We start from the raw sequence: 26,803 nt of genomic DNA, 5'->3' as shown, positions 1-26,803 counted from the left end.
ATCATGCCCCCTTAGTTACCTTCCTCTGGCATCTGGCCTGAGTGGTGAACTGCATCCTCGGAGATTTAAACATTCCATACAATTCATGAGATGAGATGAGTGAACAGAAAATGACATAAAGAGAACTTAGAATTCACTGTTAAAAGTGGCCTCTTCTAAATCGCTTGGTGGCGTAGCACACTAATGCAAATACCACATAATCGCAAGGTTCCAGGTTCGATTCCGACCCTCACCAGGTCTTGCATGTCATCCCTCCTCTCTCTCCCATCCTTCCTGTCAATCTCTACTGTCTCTATCCCAATAAAGCAGAAATGCCCTAAAAACATATTTAAAATAAATAAATAAAAAGTGGCCCCTCCTTTATTTAAGACAAGGCAGTAATCAGTCGTTGGTTATTTCCTTAATTCTTAATCCCATGGCTCCATTAGCAGAGATGAAGCTCTCTAAAACATTGACATACTTTGGCCTGTAATCTTCTGGTTTGTCAAAACAGTCATCAACTAGATCCCCCCAAGTTCCCCACAAATGCCCCCTCACCCCCCACCCCTCACCCCCCCCCCCCCCCCACACACACACACACACACACACATACACACACCCTCCCCCTACCATCTATACTCATCCTAACCTAGATTAGGCCCGTCCCTCGATGGCACGACCTCTGGTGACCTGTGGTACGCATTTCCTTGACTCAAAATCCATTCAGTTCAACCCCCCACATTGAGTAGTGACAGGTGAACTGGTAAACTGTCAGCGTCGCCTGTAAGCTATTGAAACAAAACAATTGTTATTGCTCTGAGGAATTGTTCATGAAGAGAACCAAACCTCTCCTGTTCAGAATTTTTATTTGATTTTTCATTACTAAGATGATAAGCAAAGATTGGACAATGTATGCATTTTTAGGCAGTCATATTAGGCAGTATATCTTTTTTTAATATAAAATGAAAACAGCTGGTACTGTATTTACAACCTGGACTTACTTTTCCACCAGGTACATTCTATACAAATGTTTCCTGTCAGGATGCACTGAGCCATTGCTTTTCCCTTTCCATTTAGAATTCACCCAAAGGGGAATCATCATTTGCACAATTTCTACCAGTTTTTGGCAACGGTAACAGGAAAAGAAACCAATAAAGTGGAGATAGACCTGATTGCATTCAGAATTGCTTGTTGAAAACTGGTCTCTGAAGTTCACACGGTCTGCTGAAGTCTCTGAGGAGACTCGGAGAGGAAGAGCCTTATGATGCCTTTACATGACGACACACTTCTGCTCTGCAGTCTGCTTCACTTCTGTCAAAGTGGCCTGGGCTTTCGTCTTCAGGGCGTCCACATCCATGTTTTGAAGCTTGCCCAGGAGGGAGTCATTGCTCTCCTCCTCTTCCTCATCCTCCTCCACCATCTTGGCGAGCTCCTCCGGGAGGTCTATGTCATCTCCAGCCATCTGAATGGTTGCGTCGTCTTGAGCACTCTGAGGGGAGGAGACATAAGGCAGTAGAATAGATTAGAATAGTGTAATAAAGCCACAGCATTGTCCATGTAACACACACACACACACATAGACTACTGACTGTCATGTACAAGGGTTGTGTGTGTGGTGTGCTGTGTACGTGTGCTGTGGGCAGTGCAGTGTATAGACACACACACACACGCACACACACACACACACACACACACAGACAGACAGACAGACAGACACAGACAGACAGACAGACAGACACACACACACACACACACACACACACAGACAGACACACACACACACACACACACACACACAGACAGCCTTTGCTTGTCTATTGTTTAGAGGAAGTCATTCCGGTAATCTGCTCCTTGCCTTAGCCTGACTAATATTATTCAGCTTGAGTTGCTATAGAACCACATGACATGATCTGACGGGCCAGGTAACTCCTCACCTCAGGTAGACGGTACTTGTCCCTCAGTGCTACCCTCAGATTTGCCCTCTCTGCCTTCTTTGTGGCAAACTCCTTATCTCGCTGAATCCTGCAGGGTAAAGACACTCCGAGTTAGGTATGATATGCATTGGATATGAGTGAGATATGAAGGGCTGATGATAATGATGATAATGATGATGGTGATGATGATGATGAAGCAAGGTCACACAGTGTCACACTGTTTTCAGATAGTCAGATTGAATTAGTGTTAGAATACAAGTATCTAGGTATTTTAATAGATGATTGTTTAACTTTTAAACTTCACATAGAAAACCTAGTAAAGAAACTAAAGCTCAATTCCGCCAGGAAAAGATTGGGCGAGGTCACATTCCTCCCTTTGCTTGATTACGGCGATCTGCTGTACACGCCTCTGCCCAATGCACCGTGTACCACAGTGCTCTGAGGTTTGTTACGGGCTGCAAAGCTCTCACTCACCATTGCACCCTTTATGCCAGAGTTCAGTGGCCTTCACTGGCCTTTCGCAGGCTAACTCACTGGTACATCTTACAAGTCTACCCTTTGTCTGCTCCCCTCCTATCTTGGTGGGTATGTCTTGCTCAAAACTAGTAATTACTGTTTGCGTTCAGCTTGGGAAGCAGGCCCTTAGGTTCGCCGCCCCTGTAGCTTGGAACCACTTACAGACAGACTTAGAAATTGAGGAGCTGATCCCGGTCGAGGCTTTCAAAAGTGTAGTGAAGGGCGTGGAGGCAGACTCCATAGGAGTCTGTAACTGCTTCCACTAGACCTGTTTCCCCCCTGTCTCCTTATGCCTCTGCGAGGTGTTTACTGTTACTGCATGCTTTGTATTTTATGTGCTTTAATGTTTTGCTTGTGTGTTGTGTTCTATGTCTTGCTTTTGTACCTTTTAATGCTGATTGTGTGTTGCTTTTGTGTGTCTGCTGTTACACATAGAATCCTGTGTGCTGCTTGTGTGCTTGTGTGCTTTGCCTTTTGTGCTCTTGGTGTTGCTGCTTACATGTTGCTTATATGTTGTGTTACTCTGCAGATGTTTGCTTTTATGCAGTTTTAAACTGTGTTGCTGCTTGTGGTCTTGTCATCTCAATGGGACTCCCCTGGTAAAATAAAGGTAAAATAAAATAAAAATAAAATGGTTTCGTCAATCTATAACACTCTCCTCTACGACTCTCCTCATCCCTGTTTGCTTTGTGTGACTCGTTTTACATTTACATTTTACATTTATGGCATTTAGCAGACGCCTTTATCCAAAGCGACGTACAACAATACATTTGTTTAAGTAAGTGAATCATCTATCCAACAGTCATCATAAGACAAAGTAATCAATGCTCACACCAGGGGCCATTGGCAGTTGTAATGCCAGTAGGCTAATTTTTTTTAAATTATAATTTCTTTTTTTTTTAAATATATTTTATTAGCAGGAGAGAACTTGTACAGGGGGGTAGCAGGGGAGAAGAGGTCTCGGGGTTAGGGTTAGTATAGGGGGGGTAGTGAGGGTGAAGCGGTCTTTAGGAGGGACTGTTAAGATGTAGCTTGAAGAGATGGGTTTTCAATCTACTCATGTGAACAAGTAAACCTCAACCCCTCCGCCCTGCCAGAAGGATGCAATGCATTAAAAGGTGGCCATGGTCACAGTGAACAGGTGGTTCTGTATTAGAATGTCAAGGAAGGTCAGCAGTCTAAACCCTTTAACACAACCGTATGATCACAACCAGTTGTCGTAGGTAACCAATGACAACCTTATCTGCAGACGGTCAGTGTACACTAGGTAAAATGTTTGTCTCCTTCAAACCAAACAGTAACACATGAACCTATAAAAGTGTTGATGTTTACAGTAGTTACTACCTTATTCTGTGGATGATTCTGTGGCAGCGGCAATAGTTTTTACAAAAAATATATTTTCTTGGTATATTTCTTGTGAGTCACACCATATCATTACTTGGCCCATACACACCTCATAGATATGTAACAGCAAGCTTAGATTTACTGTCTGAAATAGTCTTCTGACTATTCTCACCCCTCTTTCTTACCTAATCTCTGTGGCAGTAACGATTTAAGTGTTACCTATTCTGTAGTTGAAACAGGTGTCCTACTGGTTGGATGGAAGGGATCAAACTGGTAATACTGGCATGGTCTGTCCCATCGTGGTGCACTGAGCAGACTAGCGGGCTTGGCATTTGACCTGGTTTAACCCAAATCCTCCTCTAAGACGGTACTACATAGGAACATGTACTATACTGAACAGACACCATACAATCTCTTGGGCCTGATGCCATTTTGTGGATTCTGGTTTACTACTGATGCATCTCTATTTGGGAACTCTAACTAGAAGATGTATGGTGAAATAGATTTGATTTGTAAACCGACGTAATATTGAGTAATTTGGCAATAATCTGTACACTTACGACAATCATATATGATACTCAAAAACATTTACTTTTAATGTCATTGGTAAACTGATCTGAAATGGATTAAGGTGGCGAGAGATTCTCAATATAGATTCTCAATAAACCTCAATAAACCTCAATATATCCTGACAAATCTACCTTTAACCTCAATCTAACCTATCCAGGACCTTGGCTTTCAAACTCAGAAGCTTTACAGTAATACTAGCTATGTGAGTCAGACCCTGACCATGTGTCCCACTGTACATACGTCACCAGAGAGACTAAGGAGGAGCTTGACCAAGAGGTGTGTTTTACAGTGACAGGCTTTCTGGAGCAGAGTCCTGCCTGGTTATTATAGCCAGACCCTAATCTGCTGCTCAGGCTAATTTGAGCCCCAGGAAAATAAACCCCAGTCGCCACCTTCTAAGCCATGGCATTCTCTTCAGTGACACAATCGCGTACATAAGTGCAGACATACACACACACACACACACACACACACACACACACACACACACACACACACACACACACACATGCGCGCACTTACACACATACACACACACACACACACACATGTGCGCACTTACACACACACACACACACACACACACACACACACATACACACATGCGCGCACTTACACACACACACACACACACACACACACACACACACACACGCACACACACACACACACACACACACACACACACATGTGTTCACCCTCCCCTGTATTAGAGACACACCTGTCCTCAGACGTTGAGTTGGAAATGAGGCTAATCTCACCCACTAATCTTCTGTTGTTCATGATATACAACAGCTCCCAGTAGACCTACTAATATCTAGTGTGTGCACCGAGGTGTCAGAATTGATATAACACTGTTAGGACATGTTATTACATTGCTATTACTGTGGATAGATCCCCCAAGAAATGTAAAAGTTACTGTAATGCATTGCATTCCTTGCAATGCATGCAATCACGCAAGCAACATGCAATATACCTTTGCATAATCTCGCCCTTCTGACATAATGTTACAAATGTAATTAACTCTTGGTTTAAGCTTTCATGACGTCTTAGGTTTCTGGCTCAAACTCATGTCACGATGCATATCCCAAAGCAAGAAAATCAGTCAAAGTGTCTCTGTTTTTCTGTTAATGTTCTCTCACAACAGGAGGTTATATTTTGACCATCTTGGCTTACATGCCACATCTGCGGTTGATTGGTCCCAGCAGCCACCAGAGTCCTGTATCATAGCCTATCGTGAGATTTTGGTTTACTCACTTCTCCTCCACCAGCTGCTTCTGGTACTCCTCAAACTCCTCTCTGCTCATGCCTTTGGACTCTGGGGTCTCCTTCCCGTCCCCGGCCGGCTTGCCCTCCTCCTCTCCTCCTCCTCCCGTCATGTTCTTCAACTTATCCCCCAACATTTGCTTCATGAGGAACGCCATCACCACTCTGCTCCTAGATGAGGTCAAGCACCACTATGGGCAGCAGGTGACCAGCAGGGTACTGGAACAGAAAGGGGCACGCAACTGTCTGAAATAAAAAAAAAAAAGCAAGAAAGTATGTTTAAATAAAAAAGGCTGCAATGAGGTACTCTGAGTAAATTAAAGTTTTCATTTAAAGTATCCTCTTGGCGTAAGTGTCCGTGGAATTTTTGAGGCTATTGTCTGGCTATTGCCGCCCAAGGTGAGGGGATCTGGGTGCCACAGTATTCTGTCTGGAGTAAAACCGCTCAAGAGATTAGGCTCATTACAGGGAGCCTACTGACAATGGAGCACCTCTCACCTTGCTACAAGGTCCTGCAGGACCCGGCACACACACACACACACACACACACAGGTAGCCCGGAGTCACAACAAAGGATTCAGTCACTAAAGCAGGTGTAGTGGCAGTCAAGGCACATGTCGGCTGGAACAAACAATACTGTAGGATATACGGTGTACTTCACACAATCTTGCAGATTGTGCTGTTGTCAGGAAAAATAACAATAGGTCAACCTGGAGTGGATAGGAGGATTAGAGTGGATAGGGGGATTTGCACCTGTATACAGTGTAATCCTACTATTAAATGCTACACACATGCACACTAGACACACAAACGCACACAAACACACACACACACACACACACACACACACACACACACACACAGCTTAGACATGTAGGCCTATGTTTTACTGTCAGGTCTGAACTACTACTGTACTACTGTACCTGTATGCAGCTAATTGACATTAGCTTTGGCTTCCCCAATCAATGTAGTCGTCAATTGGCGTCCTGCCAGGGTGTGTTTGCCCAGGTCTGTATTATTACATCATGGGGGTTGGTATCAAGATGATCTTATTACACCGGCTCTGCTCTCAATCCCCTCCCACATGGGCTGAGGTCAGGGAGCCAGGGAGGTGTGTACAGCTGTGCTGTCGCTGCTGAGGGGGTGTATGCCAGAGGCCTGTCAGCCATACCCGTGTTTGCAGTTCACACATACGTGTAGTTCTCAACACACAGTGCACACATACATGTAGTTCTCAACCAGCTCAGTGAGTGATATATGATATGTAGTCAAGTCATATAGGATGTTGGAGTGGGAGTACAGACTTTACTTTGTGGTCGACAGGGGAGGCTGGTGGAGGTAGAAATCAGAGGACGAGCTCATTGTAATGCATGGGACGAAATGAGGAATGGTGTCAAACACACATGTCTGATACTAATCTTCATTCCATTGTATCATAGAAATGGTACAGTCCACCACCCACATACAGTAGATGTTCAATAGTAATCACCTACAGCAAGCCTGCAGGGCAGAGACACCTGATGGGATACTCTCTAATAACGCCCACATAGATGTACAGAGGAGGCTGGTGGAGGCAGAAATCGGAGGACAGGCTCATTATAATGCATGTAATGCACCATTCCTCTTTCCATTCCATGCATTACAATGAGCCCGCCTGTAGAGTAGAGTAATAATCATCTACAGCAAGCCGGACTGAGACACCTGATGAGGTACTCTCTGCTGCCACCCAGTGGCCAACAAGAGAACACCAACAGAAAAAGTGAATATGGTAACTGTAGCATGTCCGTAGTACATAGTGTGGCGATATTATGTAATCGTCACCATGTTTATTTTTTAGAGCATCTCGCTAACAATGAAATAAGCACACAGTGGATGAATGGGATTCAAGATATTCGTGGAGACAGCTGTTTTTTTCTGTTTCATACAGTACAATCTTCTGAACAAAGCACTTGAGTGCTCAAACATAAAATAAAAAAAGCACTTAAAAACAAGTTCAGTTCAGAAACCAGTTAGCCCCAGGCACTGCATCGTTCTTCTCTGAAGAGAGTTACATTTGCCCTTCAATAAATTAGCTCAAGCTGATTTCGGATGTTATGGAAGTTGAACCCTTTTTATGCCAACCTCGATGCCAAGGGGAAATTGTTTTCAAGAATGAGTTTTATCCATCTAGAAATATAACAATGACGTGTGGTGTCTTAGTCGACTGTGCATTTGATATGAATCCTGCTGCCCTTGGATATTCCTCATTTGGCTTAATTCTGCGAAGGTATGAATACTATGGAATATTTAAGGTATCTTTTTTTAATCAGTTTTGAAGCAATGTGAATGTACATATTCTTTGATAATTCAATAATTAAACCAAGTACAACAATTCTTTCAGGGAAGAATGTACGTTTGCAAGCCTTTTGCTTGTGTAACAAAAGCTTTTATGCGCTTCTGTGAAGACTAAGAGAGTATTAGAACTGAGCAGAACGGTTGTTATTAATAGAATGTAAAAAACACAAAATGCATTTCGACCTGCCAGCCAATGGCAGCGGCAGAAAGACTGTGCCTGCTCCACTTGGGAAGCACAGCGCCAAAGGGATGCATCTCTATGTTTGCTGACACTGCCCAGAGCATTGTGCAGCTGTGTGCAGGGAGAGAGAGAGAGAGCGAGAGAGGGAGGGGGGAGGGGGGAGGGGGAGGAGGGGGAAGAGGGGGAGGAGGGATGCAAGCATCACAGACAGCAAGAGAGAGAAAGCGAGCAGGGAGGGGAATTATGTGGAGGAGGAGTTTATTAAAAGAGTGAACGACTGGAAGAGGAGGGTAGAGTGAGAGAGAGAGAGAGAGAGAGAAAGAGAGAAAGAGAGAGAAAGTGAGGAAGCGAGAAAGAGGGAGATGCTGCTGTTGCCAGGGAACAGTGGCGATGAAGAACCGCTTCCCAGGGAATAAACTGATGAAATAACTAAGACATTCAGATACAGGAATAAACACATAGAAGATAACAGCTGTTCCTGACAGGGTCTCTCCCCACAGAGGAGATCAAAGGAGGAGGCTGTGGGAATAACGCAGGTGAGATTACGTAATCTTCATCATCATAACGCAGCATCCCACAGTGATGTCATCCTAGCGGGATTAGTGCCCGGGGGCGCCAGAGCTGGTGAGGAGGGGGCAGTGTGTTTTAAGTCTGTGTGTGTGTGTGTGTGTGTGTGTGTGTGTGTGTGTGTGTGTGTGTGTGTGTGTGTGTGCGCGTGCGCGTGTTATGGAGAGGATGGAGAGGAGATCCAGTCAGGAATGAATGGGCACAGACAAACAACAGACAAGCTGGCAACATCATGGCTCCGATTGTTGGGATTGTTCATTGTCAAAGAAATGGGATAGGGATGGGAATGTGACTAGAAAGTGCTGCAGTATAATTGCTGTTTTAGCTGAAAGGGAGCAGGGTAGTGACTCTGCCCAGGCTTATCCACCCACTCTCACTAGGGAGGAAAGCCTTTGACTCAGCCCCCATCAGGACCACAGGCAGCCAGAGTATCTCTGCAACCAGCGGCCCTACCAGACATCCAGAGCTGCCACTGAACCTCTGGTATCCAGCCCACCACCTCACCTATGGAGTAATACTGAGACAGCACAATCTGGACGCATTTGAATAGGTGGGACGGAGAAGGAGGAAGAGGAAGTAACTTGTTGACAGAAAAGGAGGGAAACTTGTCAAAAACAGCAGAGGGTCCTGCACCTTTTTCTTGTAAGTATTGCGTGCGTATCATACCAGTACTTTTTGGTGATGTCATTTCTCTGTCTCGGTCCTGTCTCTGACCGAATGTCCGGTTCTAGGGCAACTGTGACGATCTACCCTTGAGTAATGTGTCTACAGCCTATTCTCTGTCGACTGGATCACATTTACTGCTTCATTTGATGCAGCTAATGTGGTTCAAATTGCAGAGACAATGTCTTTCCCTATTTATCAAACTGGGAGGATCTCTTTGGTGTGATATGTGAGGCATAGTCTTCCCACGCAGACCACTTTATCATCATCTCTATGCCTCAAGCAGGCTATATATACATACATATATATATATATATATATATATATATATATATATATATATATATATATATATATATATATATATATATATACGCATCGAGATACCTCCATGGCCTAGAGGATTAAATGCAGGATTCTGTACATTTCCATAGCATGACATCATCATAATACTACTACTACTACTACTACTAAGAAATAAGAAGAAGAAGAAGAAGAAGAAGAAGAAGAAGAAGAAGAAGAAGAAGAATAGTAGTAATAATAATAATAACAATAACAATCATAACAATGATACTACTACTACTAATAATATGGATTTAAAGCGCCTTCCAAAAAGCCCAAGGACACAGCAAAAAAAAGAGGGTGAAAAAACATCAGAGACTCTGTAGCCTGATGCCAACAATGTCCCCATTGAGTGTGTACATTAATACAGGGGCTATGACCATCGCTCTGGCTATGAGGCATACACATGACAGTCAGATCAGGCGCTACGCTATGTAGCATCATGTGAGATGGTGGATGGCTAGGCTGGGAGAATGACTCGTAGCCGCCATCTGGGTGTATAAACCCTGGACAAACACGTGCTGCACTCTGCTTAACATGTTCTGCACTGTATGCTGTGCATATGAGCTGCTGGAGGAGTTAGCGTTAGCCTTTGACATCTGTCCATAACAGCAACACGCGCAGTAATCTCCTGCTCTGGTGTGAATTCAGAGATTCAGACCCCCGCTGCCAGAACGGGATTAGCAGGAAATTAAGTTAACATGGAAGTGGGAGAAGTGGTGCTTGAAAATGGATTGAAATTATGCCCATAACACCAACGAGAATCACATAGGCTAAGTTTAGAATAGCTCAACTCTTTAGCTTCCCCATAGAGCCATTCAATAAACACTTCTGTGTCTCTCATCCTCAATCAGATTGTACTGTAATCACAACACTGGTCCAGATTCCAATACCAACCATGTAGCCCACGGCAGCAGGGACCTTTTAGTCCCCATTTGCTGATTTTCCACATGGGCTCCCTCTAATCTGGCTGGGCTCAAATAGATCAGTGCCATCCCAGTGGACAAATGGGCTCTGGAAACGTCTACACTACATCATATGACCTCTGACCTCCACCGTATGGGGTAGGAATTGTCCCTCAAGCACATCTCTCACACGTCACGCATGATTACTCTTTGCATGACAGCTCACGACTCACAGCTGAGCACGGGGCATGATGCACTTACGTGGCATTACATCACTCTGTGTAGGAATATGCATGACGCATTGTAAGTAGGAAAGTAAGCATGTTGTGTACAATTGTGATTTGATTATGTAACTTGAAAATCAACGTAAAGAAGCTCAGAGGGTTTCAAGATGGCCGCCGCAGAGGGGCAAGGACGGTTCATTCTGCCTAAAGGAACTTGTGAGCAACATTTTGATGGAGGATATTTTTATATATCCTTGCCTTTAGAAAAGGTTGAACGTCATTAGACATTTCTTTTCATACCATCCTTAGAACATGTTGGTCATCCTCTTTTAAGCTGTCAGGATAAGGACTGATATTATTGTTTGGACACAGTTCCACCTACACCTGTACTTCTTCTTCTTCTGGTTCTCTGTGGCTCAGTTGGTAGAGCATGGCACTAACAACACTTAGGTTGTGGGTTGGATTCCCGTTGGGTCCATATATATACTGAAAAATGTATGCACTCACTGCAATGTACGTCGCTTTGGATAAAAGCGTCAGCTAAATGGCATAAATTATTATGTTCTTCTTCTGGTTGGGGTGATGATGTTGTCCTCTGTGTCTCTCACCTCACAGGGAGCCTGGACCTCCTGAGTGGAGGATGGGCACAGCAGAGGCCACCCTCCGCATGGACAACATGGAGGTGAAGGATGAGTGGCAGGATGAGGACTTCCCCAGGTACGGTACAACAGTAGGCCTCTGGTTCTCTCTGTAGGAGGCTCAGTAGGGAGGAGAGGAGAGCTGGTCACAGCTGGTCACAGCTGTCTGGTCCAGTGGAGGCTGGTGGAGGTAGAAATTGGAGGACGGGCTCATTGTAATGCATGCATTTTTCATTCCATTCCATGCATTACAATGAGCCCGTCCTCCGATTTCTACCTCCACCAGCCTCCCCCGGGTCTGGTCTCACTGATTGACCAGCAACCGTGGGTGTCTGAACTGTCTCTGGTTAACAGGAATTTCAACTGAAATAAATAATAACTGAAATAAATAATAATAACTGATTTCAACTGAAATAAATAATAATAATAAAGAAACCGAATGTAAGTGATTTCATGGGACGTATGCTCTCAAAACACAAAACAAAATAATGAATTAAATAGCAAGTAGTCATTTCTATCTTGTGTGATTATCCAATTGGCAAAGGGATGTGATGGGTGTTTAGGCATGTGTCTTGAAAAGGGAGAGCAAAAGGCAGCAGGTGCTCATCTGCCCTAATATGGTCATATATTACATCACGAGATTACATCATGACCTCAGCTGACAACACAGCAGCCTCCAGCCAGGTTAATAACACGAAGCAGGTCAAGCATATGGCAATGAGAAGCAGAATTTGCACAATATGCTCCTTAGGGTTGAGAATATGAACAGAGCTTTACAGTACAGAGAGAGTTATCTCATGAAGATGATCTTTTATGTGGTTATATATAGCATCTACTGTGCAACAGAGCGTATCACAATATTGCACTATGTTCCATATTCTTCTTTCTTTTCACTGATCTTGACTTGCTTTGCTCATTAAAGCGAGCTCTGTGAATGTGTGGTGGGACCGGTAGCAATTAAAAGGTTTATCTCTGATGACTCTTATGAGAGATATTCTTCAGTGTATAATGAGTGTGATTGAATAGGGTGCCCTGGGGTCCTCATAACATTGGCTTTGATTTTGTGCCGGGTATTGTTCTTTTGTTTACTGCCACCAAATATACCACTCCTTTATTCTGTAATTTCTCCAGTTTCTTCTTTGTCGCCAGGATTTACTGCAGTAAAAACCCTGGGATGATCACAGCAATTATATGGTGGCTAACATGACAAGCACAGCCGAGACAGTGAGGATGCGGGTGGGGGTGGGGAAGGGGGTCTGTCAGGAAGGGGTGGACTGGTGGCGTTTAAAATGTAATCTAGCCTTACGCCCTCCTGTCTCATAGTGTACTTACTGCCCACAGACCAAATGTCTTGTTATAATGCTAGCTGAGAGTTTATGCTTATTGTTATTTGTTTCTGGAGACTTCCATTGTGCTCATTTGAAGAATAGGATCGCTGCAACTCTGTGAAACAATCATGGGGCTAAAACAACCACTAGATTTGATAAAGGCTTTATTTTCAGATTTCACGTCAGTTCAGCATGATCATTACTCATAATAATCATTGTATCAACAACGTGAGCTAAATGGAAACGTTAGCTCATTCACATGCCTGGTTACTACTAATCTTGCCCCTGGACTACAGCTATATGCAATATTCAGAGGCACGCTGTCTGGCTCTGTGAGATTAGGTCACCACTAATACCCACACTGTGTGTTACAGCATTTCTATTGCAGTATTAGTGCAGTGTCTCTTACAATGAGTATCTGTCTCTCTGCCGTCTCTCTACCAGGCCTCTTCCTGAGGATGGAGACATGGAGTCTACCTGTGATCTCACTGACAACAGAACAGGTGAGTGATGACTTCCTCAAAACCAGTGGAGGCTGGTGGAGATAGAAATCAGGCTCATTGTGATGCTTGGAAATGGAACGAGGAATTGTATCAAACACTCATGTACAGAGCTGTTTTCCACTCCTGTAGAACACAAGTAACCATCAACAATATTGAGAATACTGCAGAAGGAAGGGCTCATTGTGAAGACTCCCTCCTCTCCTCTCCTCTCCTCTCCTCTCCTCTCCTCTCCTCTCCTAGGTCCCCCCACCACCCTGGACGTGGGGGAGTCCTCCGCCCAACGCAAACGTCGTACACTCGTTGCCCCGGAGATTAACCTGTCCCTGGACCAGAGCGAGGGCTCAATGCTCTCTGACGACTTCCTCGGTACGCCCGACGACCTGGACATCAACGTGGACGACATCCCGACCCCCGACGAGACGGACTCCCTGGAGTTCATCACCAATGGCAACGAGCTGGAATGGGAAGGTCAGCTCGGGGTCAAATGATATTGTCGGTGGTTGAAACATACCCATTAGACACAGCTTCATAATAAAGACGCTTGTTAAGTGGGCAACCGCCTGTCCGTCAAGGTGTCATAACCTCTCATTACACTGAGGAGCGCGTGACCCCAACATCCACACCTTGTTTCCAGATGACACCCCAGTTGCCAGTGCTAAGGGCCTCCCAGGAGGACAAGAGGATGAGAGTGATGCAGCGGGTCGCCTCTGGAGGACGGTGATCATCGGAGATCAGGAGCAGAGGATAGACATGCAGGTCATCAGGCCATACCTGAGGGTGGTCACACATGGAGGTTAGTGTGTGTGTGTGTGTGTGTGTGTGTGTGTGTGTGTGTGTGTGTGTGTGTGTGTGTGTGTGTGTGTGTAAAACCGAGTAGAGATGGTAAAACTCACTCAAATTCAAATACCCCCACCCGCGCTGTTGAATTGCTAGCTTTTCAATAGCGTAGCTGGTTTACATCAGGGTGTTTGAGGAGACGGTCACGTGTGTTGACAAGTCCGAGGTTGACAAGTTTGAGACTCCGTCGGAGCAACTTCAATTGCGGAGCTACTGTTTGCAACAACTTGACATCTATTTTGTGTTTGTGCTTTAATCTTATTTAAACTGTCATTATGCTAACATCGTTCTCTCTCTCTCTCTCTCTCTTTCTTTCTCCCTTTTTCCTCTCTCTCTCTCTCTCTCTCCCCCCTTTTGTCTCTCAGGTTACTATGGTGAGGGGCTGAACGCCATCATAGTGTTTGCAGCCTGCTATCTGCCTGACAGCGGCTGTGAGGACTACACCTACATCATGGAAAACCTTTTCCTGTAAGAATCCCCCACAACGCCCTATCACACGGTCAAATTCATTTCACATGTTTGACCCCCTGTGCAATGGCTTATTTAAAGTATCCTGGTACAGTACATTGATAGAGTCAGCGGATGTAATACGTGTTGGCTGTTCTGTATGTACTCCAGATATGTAATAAGCAGCCTGGAGTTGCTGGTGGCTGAAGACTACATGATCATCTACCTGAATGGGGCCACGCCCCGCAGGAGAATGCCAGGCATCAGCTGGCTGAAGAGATGCTACCAGATGATTGACAGGAGGTACGGTGTCTGGATATTATACTGATATATTTATCATAAAGCTGTTATGCTGCTGTGCAGTACTGTGCTGCCCACTATTTGGGATTATATGTCTCCTAAAGTATTATCTCGACCCAGACGGGAGGGACACTGTCTATGGGCTCAGGGAGATTACCTGAAATAATATTTCATTGAATGTTTTTGTCTGAATGTCCCCTGCAGGTTGAGGAAGAACCTGAAGTGTCTGATCATTGCTCACCCCTCGTGGTTCATCCGTACTGTCCTGGTCGTCTCCAGGCCGTTCATCAGGTAAGGCCTAACCTTGCGTACCGGAGTTCCCAGGTTAGCTGATGCCCATGGGAGATGTAGTCCCAGGTCCATGCTTAGAGTTCAGTCATTCTGTTCTTTTAGTGGAGGGTGATGAGAAGCCTCCTTTGCCTTGCAAACCTAAGGAAACAAAACATATAGTGTTTTTTATCCCCCCGTTTAATTTTCCATTTATGTTGGCAAGTCCAAACAGATCATATCAGCAGACTTTTCCATGTATTCTGTTTCTGTGCAATATACTCTTTCTGTCAATCTGGCTGCTGGAAAAAACTGTGACTGTGATTGCTTAACATCCCTATTGCATTTGGAATAGTGTGAAATTCATGGATAAGATCCGCTACGTGCACACTCTGGAGGAGCTCAGCCAACTCATCCCCATGGAGCACATCCAGATACCTGAGGGTGTCCTGCAGTAAGTCCTTGTGGCCCCCAGGGGTCGCCATTGAGACACCTAGTCCAGAGTTACACTGTCTATTATAATATATAGCTCTGACCTCGTCAATTTCACTTAAATGCAATGTATGATTTACTTAACTGGAGTGGTACTGTATGTGATTTTTTATATTTGATGTAAACATAGAAAAAATTTGAAGTCATGATGTCACAGTAACATCAAACAATCGGAATAAAACTTTATATGGCCTTTTTCCCAGGTATGATGATGAGAAGATTAGAGCACAAAGGGAAAGGTGAGAGCCATGTTTCATATGATCTCTGTGTACCTCTCCTCTAATCGATCTCATGCTCATAGTCCTCTCTTATGGTCCTATAGCCTGGAGCAACAGAAGCAACAGACCAAGTCTACAGCCCCTAAACAAAGGTGACCCCATTTGGCTGTACAGACACTGCATGCAGGATTGCAGTTTCATGCAAAGAGTTGGTTCAAATTGTTCCAAAATGTGTTTTTTTGGGGGTTTTTTCACATTGCCTGAGACTTTTCGAGAATCAAGTCACTTTGTTTATATGAATACAGAGTGAGCAACGTCTGCAATGTGTCTGTGACCTTCCCTTTACACCGTGTGATCTTCATGTTTTGGCAACAGCATGAAATAGGTGCTAGGGGTACATCTAACAGCAAGGTTGGAAAATATGTTGTAAATATGTTGTAAATAAATTGTTGTTGTTTCTCCAGGCCTAAATCAATGATGGTGGAGTCAGGACGTGACATTTGACATTAGGTAAGCGCTCTCAGCTAACCATATCAGTTCTTCAACAACTTCTTATATCATTGCACAGTAATTACACTCCACCTTAGGGGAACTTTCCCTCCTATATGGATACATTACCCCCCCCCCCCCCCCCCCCGCCCTCCTTGACATTATCAGCACTGTGCCCCCCCATTACATAAAGAGCACATCTGCTCAGCTCCTTAGCTCAACATACCCCCAGCAGCCACTGATCAATGCTATTTTTACTGGGCAGCATTTAAGAAGCTCCAGTGGGCAAAAGCACACCCTGTAATGTGTTGAAACTGGGAGAGTACCGGGCTCACCGGGGGGGGTTATTTTAGAATGCCTCTCTGTCACAGACTGTGCAGACCAATCAAACGGACCATATATCACACACATATCTCTGCCACAGCTGCCGTTTAGTTTGATGCTGCAGGCGAGGGGGGGGGGGGGTTTGGCTGACATCCCAGGAATGGACAGGGACTAACTATCTCTTAACCCATACAGGGGAGAGGAAGTCGAGGAAAAAGTAAATAAATAAACTTTTAAGATGTGCCAGATGAAATCGAAGAATTCTGCATGGCATACTGTGTGTTCTGACGAATGACGATAATGACAGTGATGATGGGTATATTTGACTATGATTGACATTGTCCTTCTCCTATCACATTTGGAGAAAGATCCACAGACTCCACAGAATACGTCGCTGGTGAAGTAAGAGGACGGAGGTGGATGAAGACATCTTGACATCACATCAGCATCATCAACTCCCACATATGCCCCGCAGAGAAGGTCCAATCAGAAGCATGCCCTGTCTGCATTGATGGGGACATACTGTCCATTCCTGTACCTACACCATGATGACCATGTTCACGGAGGGACCTGAACTGACGCTACGATGCTCAGAAATGTTCATGAGAAAGTGAACAGAGTGTGTTTAGAACATCAGTCCTCAGTCTCTCCAACGTTAAGAATTTCAACCATTCATGATGGATTAGAATCCTGATCAACATGTTAACTCAGTTATGTGGTCCTTGCATGGATAATTTACCTTTACCCTCTCTGTGGTCAACTGCTCTACAGCATGATGAAGGGAGGATCCACTTTACCTTCATCTAATGAAGGGTCCATGTGGATGGACTCTATAAAATGGGTTTCTTTCCTGAGGAGGAATGGAATATGTATGAACAGTTTTAGTTGTAGTAGTCAAATGTACATAGTTGTAATATAATATTGCTCAAATAAAATTATGGGGTTATACAAATAAATTAATATCCAATTAGTGACTTCAAATGTATGTTCTGAAACATGAAATTGACTCCAACCCTGACACCAGCTATTCAGTGAAATACATGTTTCTGTTATGCAAATTATGTATACATTTGTTATGTACGGTTACAAAGAAGCTTTGCCCTTGGTTTTATTTTTCAGAAGGTTCATAGGAAGTTAGCATGTTGGTTCATATTTCCCTCATTATCTGTACGATTTGATAAAAACATGTTTTATGCTTTTGATTCACTGGTTCATTCTGCCATCATACAACTGTATTAATCCCTCTACATTAATTTTAGAGATCTACATTTCCATAATTATACATTAGTAAATATGACAATTGTTACAAAAGACATGACACAATACATTTAGATAATGTAATTGAATGAATTGCTTACATTATATATTATTATGTGCTATTATTTGTTTGTAAGAAAAATAAATAAGAATAAAAAAAAGAATATAAAGTTGGATCGTTACGATAAGAGCAATGAGATATTTCCTGATTGGCAGCTCATTGGCCTGTACAAAGAGGCAGCTGAAAACAGAGCTATTTTATGAGAAGGATTTACGAGACCGCTGTGTACCTCTCCTACACACGTAGGCCTAATGTTGCTGCTGAAGTTGTAAACAGTTAATGACGCCAGTTAATAAAAAACTCACATGATTAGATAAAGAATGATGTGCCATTGTTCAATGGTATAGACATACCGTATTATTGAGGTGTCCTTATGATGAGGGCATCAGCGAACCTCTTCAAAACAGAAAACAGAAAAACTATTGTATAAATATAATGAATATTGATTCATTGGTTTAGTCTTGTCTTGTCATCAGGGTTTTTCTTAGTCAAGGTCAACTTAAACATTTAAGAATTATCAGTAAATTCAATGTTTTGGGGCTGAAAATAGCAGTTTTAGCTACAATAGTAACAATTTCTATCTCCTACACACAGATTCTCACTGAAACGTGGCCAATGTCTTCTATTATTCGCTATGATTCATGTTCGTGGATATGCACACATGTTCCCATGACTGAACAAATAACTGTAAACAAGATTGCGCTGATGAGCTGAAACTTCCTAGGAATTAAGGTGAAATATGTTATTATCTTCTTGTGGTGTCAACAACAGCCTTCCCATATACGTGTGTTTATAGCCAGTTAGAGCCGCAGAGTCTTGTGAGCTCCATGTTATCCGATAGTGTCAACTCAAAGTTCAGCCGCCTACAGCCTGATAAATTATAACACAGATAAGGGTAGTAAAACAGCCACTTGATGGCCTAAGAGGCCTACTACTAACTGTGCAAAAGAAATATACACACACACGTTCAGACCACCCAAATCCGGGAGCAAGCGTTACTTCTTAACTTTGTGGTCTCACTAGGAGATAGTGGAGCGATGGAGGCTTTGAAGTTCAAAGGGTTTGTGTTTTACATAAAAGTCAAGACATCCTATCAGATTGACCCTTGGCTCTGACATGACCAGCAGGGGCAGGGTGGCATGGTTACATGACTGGAGGCCACCGTATTCCAGCTGGTTGCATCAGAACTATGTGTGATGCAGCAGGCAGCAGGCAGTCACACACATCAGACATCTAAATATAATGGGTCTGGTTTTTTCCATAAGCTTCTCTAAGGGTGGATTTCTTTTTTCGACTGTCACTGTTACAGTGGGGGTTTTTCTACTGTCACTGTTACAATGTTTGTTTTGCTGAACACAATGGTGTGACGCAATGTTTGGCATCTGCTGCAGTTCTGGAAAGGAAGAGTGATTCATGTTGGATCTGTATTGATCCCTGTTTCCGCAAATGATGAGTCTACATTTGTCACACCACACCATATCTTTTCCAGGATTAAAGGAATGTTTTATAGTCCCTTATGATAAGGTGGAGAATAAGGGCAATTACAATACAAATCATAAGCTTTTCCTCAAGATATTATTTTCTTTTAAAGATAAGATGCGACCATGGTTTCACAATAGGCTACACACAGGTGAACTTGATCACTTATTGAATAAATGAACATATAGAATGTAACTTAGCATGATCACGTATGAACATATAGCATGTCAAAGTGAAATATTCTCCCCTGGATGTTGAACTTCCAGGGGGCTTGAAAATAATCGTCACATGGAACATAAAGCCTCCCCTATACTCTCAAACCTCAACAGCAAAACAGGATTTGTTTGTCAATACACTCTATACTACGATAAACAAATAAGACCAAATAAGACTCCACCTCTAAGTTTTACCAGGCGTCATCCCAGAAGTGAATTAACATTGCTGTTCACAGCTTAGTCTAAATCCATGTTTCTATTTTCTTTAGGATGTGTAGAATCGTCGGATATGCAGTTTTGTCCAGCTTTTGGTGGAGTGGCCCATATGCTGACGGAGAACGAGGAACAGGTGGAAAATTGGAGATCTGCCTTAATGCAAATTCAGCTACCGCTGCGGTCAGCCCTGATTGGACATATCCGGTGTACAGTAGCGGCTTATTGGCTACAGTAAAAAGGACCGATTGGACTGAGAGATCGTGACATATTTGTGACGCAGAGCGTCATCCCTTTATAAGTCCCGGGGTGGGATTCTCTATCAATGAAGTAGTAAAGGGGGGAACGTTCTGACAGAAAAGAAAGAAAGGCTAAACTTTTAAAGAAGTCTTTGATAGTAGGTTTGTTTGGGTTCCCTTCTTTTATTTACTGATTTCCTAAGACCAAGATCAACAGATCAAAATGAAGTTCATCATAGGCATTGGCGGGTAAGTAGGCGAATATCGAATAATTGTAGGCTATTACACTTTAAGTTATTATTTGTTAATGAGGCAATTATCTGAAATAAAAGTTTAATTGAGTTTTTTTACGTTTCTTTTCGATTTGTTTTCAGTGTGACCAACGGTGGGAAAACCACTCTGACGAATAGACTGATCAAGACATTGCCAAATTGTTGCGTGGTGCATCAAGATGACTTTTTCAAGGTAAGACACATAACACACTCTTTTATATTCTCATTGAACACATGCTATTAAATGATGACCATTCATGGTGTTTTTTAATCCTCTACCTCATGTGTAGGCCACATATTTCACTATTTATTTCTAATAACTCATAGAATTTTCCATTGACTGTTTAATAACATAGCTATTCTGCAGGTGACATTTTATGAACATAATAAGTAGCTTCATATCACCTGCAGATATGCTATTTATAGGCCTAGCATTTCATTACTAATACATTTGGCTGACTGTCTCCTGGACACCCAATGAAAAGGTTAAGGTCCCGACATGAATTCAAACTATGTTGCATTCATGTTGCAAAGTGGTGCAACAACTTTTTGCATGATCATTTAACATTGATTTGGCATTGAATTTGAAATCATGCGCATTTCTATGCCAACCTTACGATCCATACATGCTGTCTTTAATCATAACGGCATGTTTCAATGGATCATTGGATCGTTGATCAGGTTTGATCTTTTCAAACATCAGTGACTTAATGTCACTGACTTTCAATGGCTTATAAAAGGTACTTCAAGTACTGTACCACTGCAGTCATTGTACACCACACGTACACACTGAGCAGTCAGGGCTGCTATGCACCATCACTGCACTTGCCACGGTACACTGAGGGTGCATCCAGGCCATGCTCTAATGGAGACGAGGCCTTAGCTGCTCATGTCCAGGTGTGATCAGATCAGCTCTGGTTACTCAACAACATCACCCCAAGGTTGCAGCAATGTTTTATTGGTGACTGTTATTTCAGAAACCTGATCAGATAGAAGTCGGGGAGGACGGCTTTAGACAGTGGGATGGTAAGATTGGATTTCACAGTAGGAAAACCATCAGTAAAGTAAATTTTTTCCTTTGATGCACATTTCAAAAGTTGTATACTTTTGTAGCAAAATCAAGCTAAGATGTAATAGTCTCTACCATAAATTCTGTGAATGCTATGGCCATTCACTGATTGTGTGTTGATGCACATTGAGTACTGTGTCCGTTCCTGTGTAGTGAAGCGTGCGGTACTCTCTCTCCCTGTTCTGTAATAGTGATCGAAGCGCTGGACATGGAGGCCATGGTTAACACTGTCAAAGGCTGGCAGGAGAACCCAGTCAAGTTCGCCCGCTCTCACGGAGTCACCGTGTCCCCTGAGGGCGAGGAATCCGACTCAGACGAGTCGATCCACATTCTCATCGTGGAGGGATTCCTTCTCTACAACTACAAGTAGGTTGTTGTTTTCCTACACTGACATATTGCCTGGGACATTGTAGGCCGCTCTAATGCCTACAACCCAAGTCCTGCCTGAACTGTTAATACTCTATTTACTTACATTGACATAGGCTGTCCCTCAGTCTGACCATTCTTTCCTCTCTACAGGCCCATAGTCGACATCTACGACATGTGCTACTACATATCCATTCCGTACGAGGAGTGCAAGAGGAGAAGAAGGTGACATGCTCTTTGAGTGACTTGAACATGTTCCATTGAGTTATGGTAAGCTAGTTTAAAGGTTATATAACGATGTTTTCCTTTACCTTACCTACAGTACAAGGAACTACACAGTCCCAGACCCCCCTGGTCTTTTCGACGGCCATGTTTGGCCCATGTATTTGAAGCACAGGAAAGAGATGGAGAACAACTGCAATTCTATAGGTGAGTAAAGTAAACCTGTTTGACTTAAAGAAAGTTGAGATGTTACAGGAGTCGGACATAATGGTTTGCAGGCGACTAACTGGACTATGTTTGGACTTGCCCCCCAGAGTACCTTGATGGCATGAAGTCAAAGGATGAGATCTACAACCAGGCATATGAAAGCATTCAGAATACCCTGCTGAACAGTTTATAGGTAAATATACATTTCAGTGTACGTTTGTTAACCATTGTTTTATGCATTGCATTGCATATTAATAATTACTATTTTTCTTCTTTCCACAGCAGGAGGAGGGAGTCTGAAGACATGTGTATATACTTGTAAATAGCATTCTGATTGTGTAACACTAGTACCATACTTCTGCCTATATGTTTTGATATGTAAATAGTTACAAATGGAACTTATTCTAAAGCTGATTGCAGAAGCATTGCATTTTATATTAAGAGCTGTAACTTTTTTTCAAAAAGAAGAACAAACTCTGGACTGCCCAGTGTTATCCTGAAGAACTAGGTCAGAATTCTGGCCTTGTTTTCAAAGTAAAATATCCCACACTGCGAGTGGGGATTGTTGTCCCAATTCAAAGAGACTTCTGAATCTATCTCATGTGTCTTGTTTTCATTATCAACCCAGTTGAATCATATTAAACAACAAACACAATCTCTAGACAGCCTATTTAGTTTACTTGGTTTGTTTAGTTTAGAATTGTTGAGGTTCAGACAATGAAAGCATCAAACAAACCGTTATACCAGCCTTGTGCAGTATCAGTGTTTTTGAAGTCAGAATATGAAGTTCAACTCCTCTCTGGACTTCTACCTACAGTATTAAACAGATGATAAGAACTTTTCCATTCCTTGAAAGTTTACCCTGAGCCAGAGTAAAGACATGGCTATAGAAAGTCACTGATGTAGTAAAGTATGTCTAAATGATTATTATAAAGAGTAGAACAGTGAAAATAAAACACAGGTGTGTCAACCTTGTATTGTGTACAACGGAAACACCATGAGACACCTACAGAGTCACACAACAGAGGGTATATTTTGTTCAATATTGTGTTATGCATTACATCTGATGTCATTGTATTAAATAATGAAATACCTTGGGGCTCAATAATGATGATACTGTATACAAAGTAACAGAACTGCTAAAATTCGAATAAATCTTCAATGTTTGGCTGCCTTGAAAGCTGTCTCTTTTTCCAAACATATCTTAAATTATCCACCATGACTTTTAAAATGTCAACAGTGGTGATAATTCCCCAGGCAGCAACATTCAGACAGAAATGAGGGGAGGCTCTCAAAACAAACACATTTATTGGAATTTTATCGTTCAAAGGCCAGAAAATAACCCACAGTCAGCCAGACAGAGTGAATGAAACACCTCAGCTGCAAAGGTTCTCTCTCCAACTCAGTATGAAATGACCTTGTAACCCATCAAACAGACATTTCAGGTCTGACAGGTCAAATGTATCATTGGCTGGTCAAGGATAATCTGTCATAATAGATCAGTCATGTTAACTAACTTGTTCTGTCAAAGGCTTACTGATAATCCCTGTACTAACCAATAGGCCTACAGGCCTTTAGATTTATATACCATTCCATTATAACCTCAGCTTTTTAAAACTATTATAATGTGAGAAAAGCCAACCCGGCAATGTTTCGATACTTAAAACAGTGATAGAGGGTGTGGCAGAGGGCCAGTCAGTGTCTTGTGATGCATAACTGGGAGTCTTTGGGTGCTTGCAGTTAGGGCCAGCCAGTGTTTATATTTAGGGCAGATGCTTGGGGTGTCAGGGGAGTATATTTAGACCTCTATATACGGGGCCACTGAAGTGATCTCTATGTGCCCTCCCGCTTGACCACGGCCATGTCTGACTCACTGGCCAATCACGGCCTCTGGGTGGACTAAACAGGGGAAAGGTGAACCCTCTGTGGCAAGTGATTCCAACGTCACGCAGCTCCATGACAACGGAAGAGTCACCAAATGTAAAGCCGGTTCTTCCATATTTGGGTTGAAGGGCTGGAATGAGTGATCAGCTGTCACATGCCTTTTTCCTCTCAAAGTGAGTCTGGAGAGTCCCCTCAAGCATGTGAGCATTTTTTTATTATGCCACATGTAGGACCAGAATACCTTTGCCACGTGGTGGTCATTTGTGTCTTGTGTGAAGTTTTAATTCATTTTAAATGATCCAATTTACTCTGAATTATATCTCTATAGTCTTAATCAAGGTTAAAAGGCAATGGATATGTGTTATGCTTGTCGGCACTTTCCATTGAATCTGATCAGTCCTTGGTTTGCGTAGGGAGTTTGGCCGACTTTGACAGATACCTTACCAGACCCCTGAGTCAGGATCATCTTTGCTATAGCAAGGCACCAGGCCATCACCGAGTTCACACACACACTGAACTATGAAAAACATGCTGTGCAAAGCTACCATTTGTAATAGGCACTCATACCTCAAATGAGTAAGTAAGTGAGTAACAAACTTCCTTGGAATGGTTAAAGAGTATTTCCAAATACTACCTGTACATGTTTTATTTATTTGATTACCCAGATATTGCCACAAACACACCTCCTTATTCTCAAAGACTTTGAAAATACAGTTCACAAATTTGAAAGTTGGTCTATACTCAAACAGTCTACCATAAAGGGCTGTGCTGAGCTGAACTCATATATCAGCAGTATTTGGTCTGCATTCAAAATTAAAAAGTTAAAAACAACTAGCCTGGTCAAGATAAGCCCCTAAAATGTGATTAGATCAATCAGGAATGGTAAACATTTATGAATGTCAATAATGTTACATTGAGGCCTCTTCATACAAGGAACCAATATCAAGTAGCCTAATCTAGGTCACAATAGTAGTATGTATTAATAGTATGTACTTAGGTCTCGAGACCAAGTTGTCACGTGTGGCTTATATCAGCACAAGGACACTTTCATTAAATGTGCCTCGAAGCACGACACAGGTGTCAACATTCAAATGTGACATGCGTATCACTTTCTAATGAACACGTTTTCAAACAAAGTTGAAATTAGAGATAACAAAATATAGCATGCCTAGGCTAATTAAAGCCAATTGGACACTTATACCGGTGACCTTTATAGCCTACTTATAGAAGTGACGGGTTTGCCACTGAAAACCTTTTACCTTTTAACGTTAATTTCAAATTCAACTTTACACTTAAACATTTGAATGATAATTTGAGCTGATATGTGATTTCCAATAGCTCGCCTATGGGGCCTTAAAGACGTTTAAGAGGGCGGGAATTGCGTGCTCCTCTACGATAGTTCATGCACTTCGACGAGAAGGCTACAACGGAGCAAACATTTCTATATCTCTTGGTCACACCCTATACACAACACCTGCTGATATTGGGCCAGGGCGGGAGCGCAATATCAAAGAGCAGCGACCAGGAACTTGACGTTCAGTAAAGGTCCTTCTTAAGGTATCACTCTCTAATTGTCTCACCTGGCATTTTGATTCCCCATGATCTGTAGTAATGTATAGGTGGCCGTCATACACTCCCTCGATATATCATGTGTATACTCCTCAGATTTGAAGTGTGAGGCCCCAGGTGTTACGGGAAAGAGAACAGGTGTATTCCTTGGGTTTCTTGTGGTAAAACCATTATAGACCATCTTCGTTTAATCGCACAAGAAGCAAAGATCAGAGCAGCCCTGGATACCTAGATTTATGGAATGAGATATTATCAAAGTGTACAAGAATTAGTCTCACTTGTCGGCCGCATCACACGGGGAAGATTAGGTGTTTTATGAAAACAACCAGAAGCACCAAGAATATGTGATCATTTTATTCCCAAACACTATTAATTAATAAACAGATTAGTTCAACCTTTGTGGCAACAGTTGTTGTGATTTGCTTACTTATTTTTCACGTCAGACACACAAGTAAAGACTCAATGTAGCATATATACTTACTGGCTAAACTTTGTATCTGTCCTGCCAGAGAGGGAAAATCTTGTGCCGAACCCGAAGCGAGGCTCCGACTCTCTTATACAGGCTCACCACGGAGGCGTTCCTGGACCAGTTGTAGATTGTCTCGTGTTTCAGTCTAATCATAGCCGTGACACACCCGATTTGCTATTGCCCTATTTGGCTTAGAACATGCACACCCGACAAAATTTTCCAGACACGACAGAGACAGTATACGCTGTGCTAGGCTTTCAGACAGACGACTGGGTTACTTTACCCCTTCTAGACTTGTTCCTGCTCGCCTCGAATAGCCTGTGCAAATGACCCATATTTTGGAGGCAGTCAAATATTTTGGAGCCATTGTGATTCTTGTGCGTAATTGTTTTGCCAAAAATCCCTTCTGAAAGTACGCGATGCACAGCATTGGCCTATATGGCTTGTGCCCATTCGTCGCCAACTTGCCCACAACTGAATTGGAGTTTTCTGATGTAGGCCTATGCTTATATTTCCCCCACCAAAATAGGAGCTATAGTGTTAATAGTACATATTTCTGCCACAAGTGATTATTTGTTTTCCTTTTGATTAGTTCCATTTCCAAATAACATTT

General features: G+C 42.8%; 3 protein-coding genes and 1 long non-coding RNA gene across 5 annotated transcripts; 2 read left to right on the top strand and 2 right to left on the bottom strand.

The window, feature by feature from the left end:
* Positions 1 to 913: 913 nt before the first annotated feature.
* Positions 914 to 11,535, bottom strand: cplx4c (complexin 4c). Its single transcript, XM_083689698.1, has 4 exons — positions 11,434 to 11,535; positions 5,601 to 5,855; positions 1,914 to 2,001; positions 914 to 1,468 (listed from the first exon to the last, which is right to left on the bottom strand). The coding sequence occupies exons 2-4, from the start codon at positions 5,765 to 5,767 to the stop codon at positions 1,250 to 1,252; spliced, it is 474 nt and encodes a 157-aa protein (XP_083545824.1). The 5' UTR covers positions 5,768 to 5,855; positions 11,434 to 11,535; the 3' UTR covers positions 914 to 1,249.
* atcayb (ATCAY kinesin light chain interacting caytaxin b) lies at positions 11,466 to 15,880 on the top strand (the record flags this gene model as incomplete). Its single annotated transcript, XM_083689694.1, has 9 exons — positions 11,466 to 11,542; positions 13,236 to 13,294; positions 13,535 to 13,762; positions 13,929 to 14,087; positions 14,497 to 14,599; positions 14,750 to 14,881; positions 15,083 to 15,169; positions 15,501 to 15,599; positions 15,841 to 15,880. The coding sequence occupies 9 exons, from the start codon at positions 11,466 to 11,468 to the stop codon at positions 15,878 to 15,880; spliced, it is 984 nt and encodes a 327-aa protein (XP_083545820.1).
* LOC310818693 lies at positions 13,615 to 26,243 on the bottom strand. Its single transcript, XR_014554730.1, has 5 exons — positions 26,203 to 26,243; positions 25,733 to 25,949; positions 15,120 to 15,307; positions 13,918 to 14,065; positions 13,615 to 13,749 (listed from the first exon to the last, which is right to left on the bottom strand). It is a non-coding gene; the product is annotated as an uncharacterized lncRNA (long non-coding RNA).
* Positions 20,239 to 23,362, top strand: nmrk2 (nicotinamide riboside kinase 2). 2 transcript variants are annotated; one of them, XM_083689796.1, is made up of 8 exons: positions 20,239 to 20,381; positions 20,507 to 20,597; positions 21,382 to 21,430; positions 21,665 to 21,839; positions 21,993 to 22,064; positions 22,162 to 22,268; positions 22,376 to 22,461; positions 22,551 to 23,362. In XM_083689796.1, the coding sequence occupies exons 1-7, from the start codon at positions 20,356 to 20,358 to the stop codon at positions 22,459 to 22,461; spliced, it is 606 nt and encodes a 201-aa protein (XP_083545922.1). In that variant the 5' UTR covers positions 20,239 to 20,355; the 3' UTR covers positions 22,551 to 23,362. The 2 variants fall into 2 exon arrangements, with proteins under 2 accessions (XP_083545922.1, XP_083545923.1); XM_083689797.1 differs by lacking the exons at positions 20,239 to 20,381; positions 21,382 to 21,430 and having other exon boundaries at positions 20,519 to 20,597.
* Positions 26,244 to 26,803: the final 560 nt, after the last annotated feature.

This window comes from Argentina silus (assembly GCF_951799395.1).
Source record: "Argentina silus genome assembly, chromosome: 18".
NCBI classification, from domain to species: domain Eukaryota; kingdom Metazoa; phylum Chordata; class Actinopteri; order Argentiniformes; family Argentinidae; genus Argentina; species Argentina silus.
Note: the sequence above shows the minus strand (reverse complement) of the source record. Positions and strands in the feature narration are given on the sequence as shown.

What these genes read in the sequence shown, in the direction of transcription:
- cplx4c (XM_083689698.1), bottom strand. Translation starts at nt 5,767, where the DNA reads ATGGCGTTCCTCATGAAGCAAATGTTGGGGGATAAGTTGAAGAACATG. An exon ending in AAGCAGCTGGTGGAGGAGAA is followed by an intron (nt 2,002 to 5,600) that starts GTGAGTAAACCA and finishes TTTACCCTGCAG; the next exon opens with GATTCAGCGAGATAAGGAGT. An exon ending in ACAAGTACCGTCTACCTGAG is followed by an intron (nt 1,469 to 1,913) that starts GTGAGGAGTTAC and finishes TCCTCCCCTCAG; the next exon opens with AGTGCTCAAGACGACGCAAC.
- nmrk2 (XM_083689796.1), top strand. Translation starts at nt 20,356, where the DNA reads ATGAAGTTCATCATAGGCATTGGCGG. An exon ending in GAGTGCAAGAGGAGAAGAAG is followed by an intron (nt 22,065 to 22,161) that starts GTGACATGCTCT and finishes CCTTACCTACAG; the next exon opens with TACAAGGAACTACACAGTCC. An exon ending in GAACAACTGCAATTCTATAG is followed by an intron (nt 22,269 to 22,375) that starts GTGAGTAAAGTA and finishes CTTGCCCCCCAG; the next exon opens with AGTACCTTGATGGCATGAAG.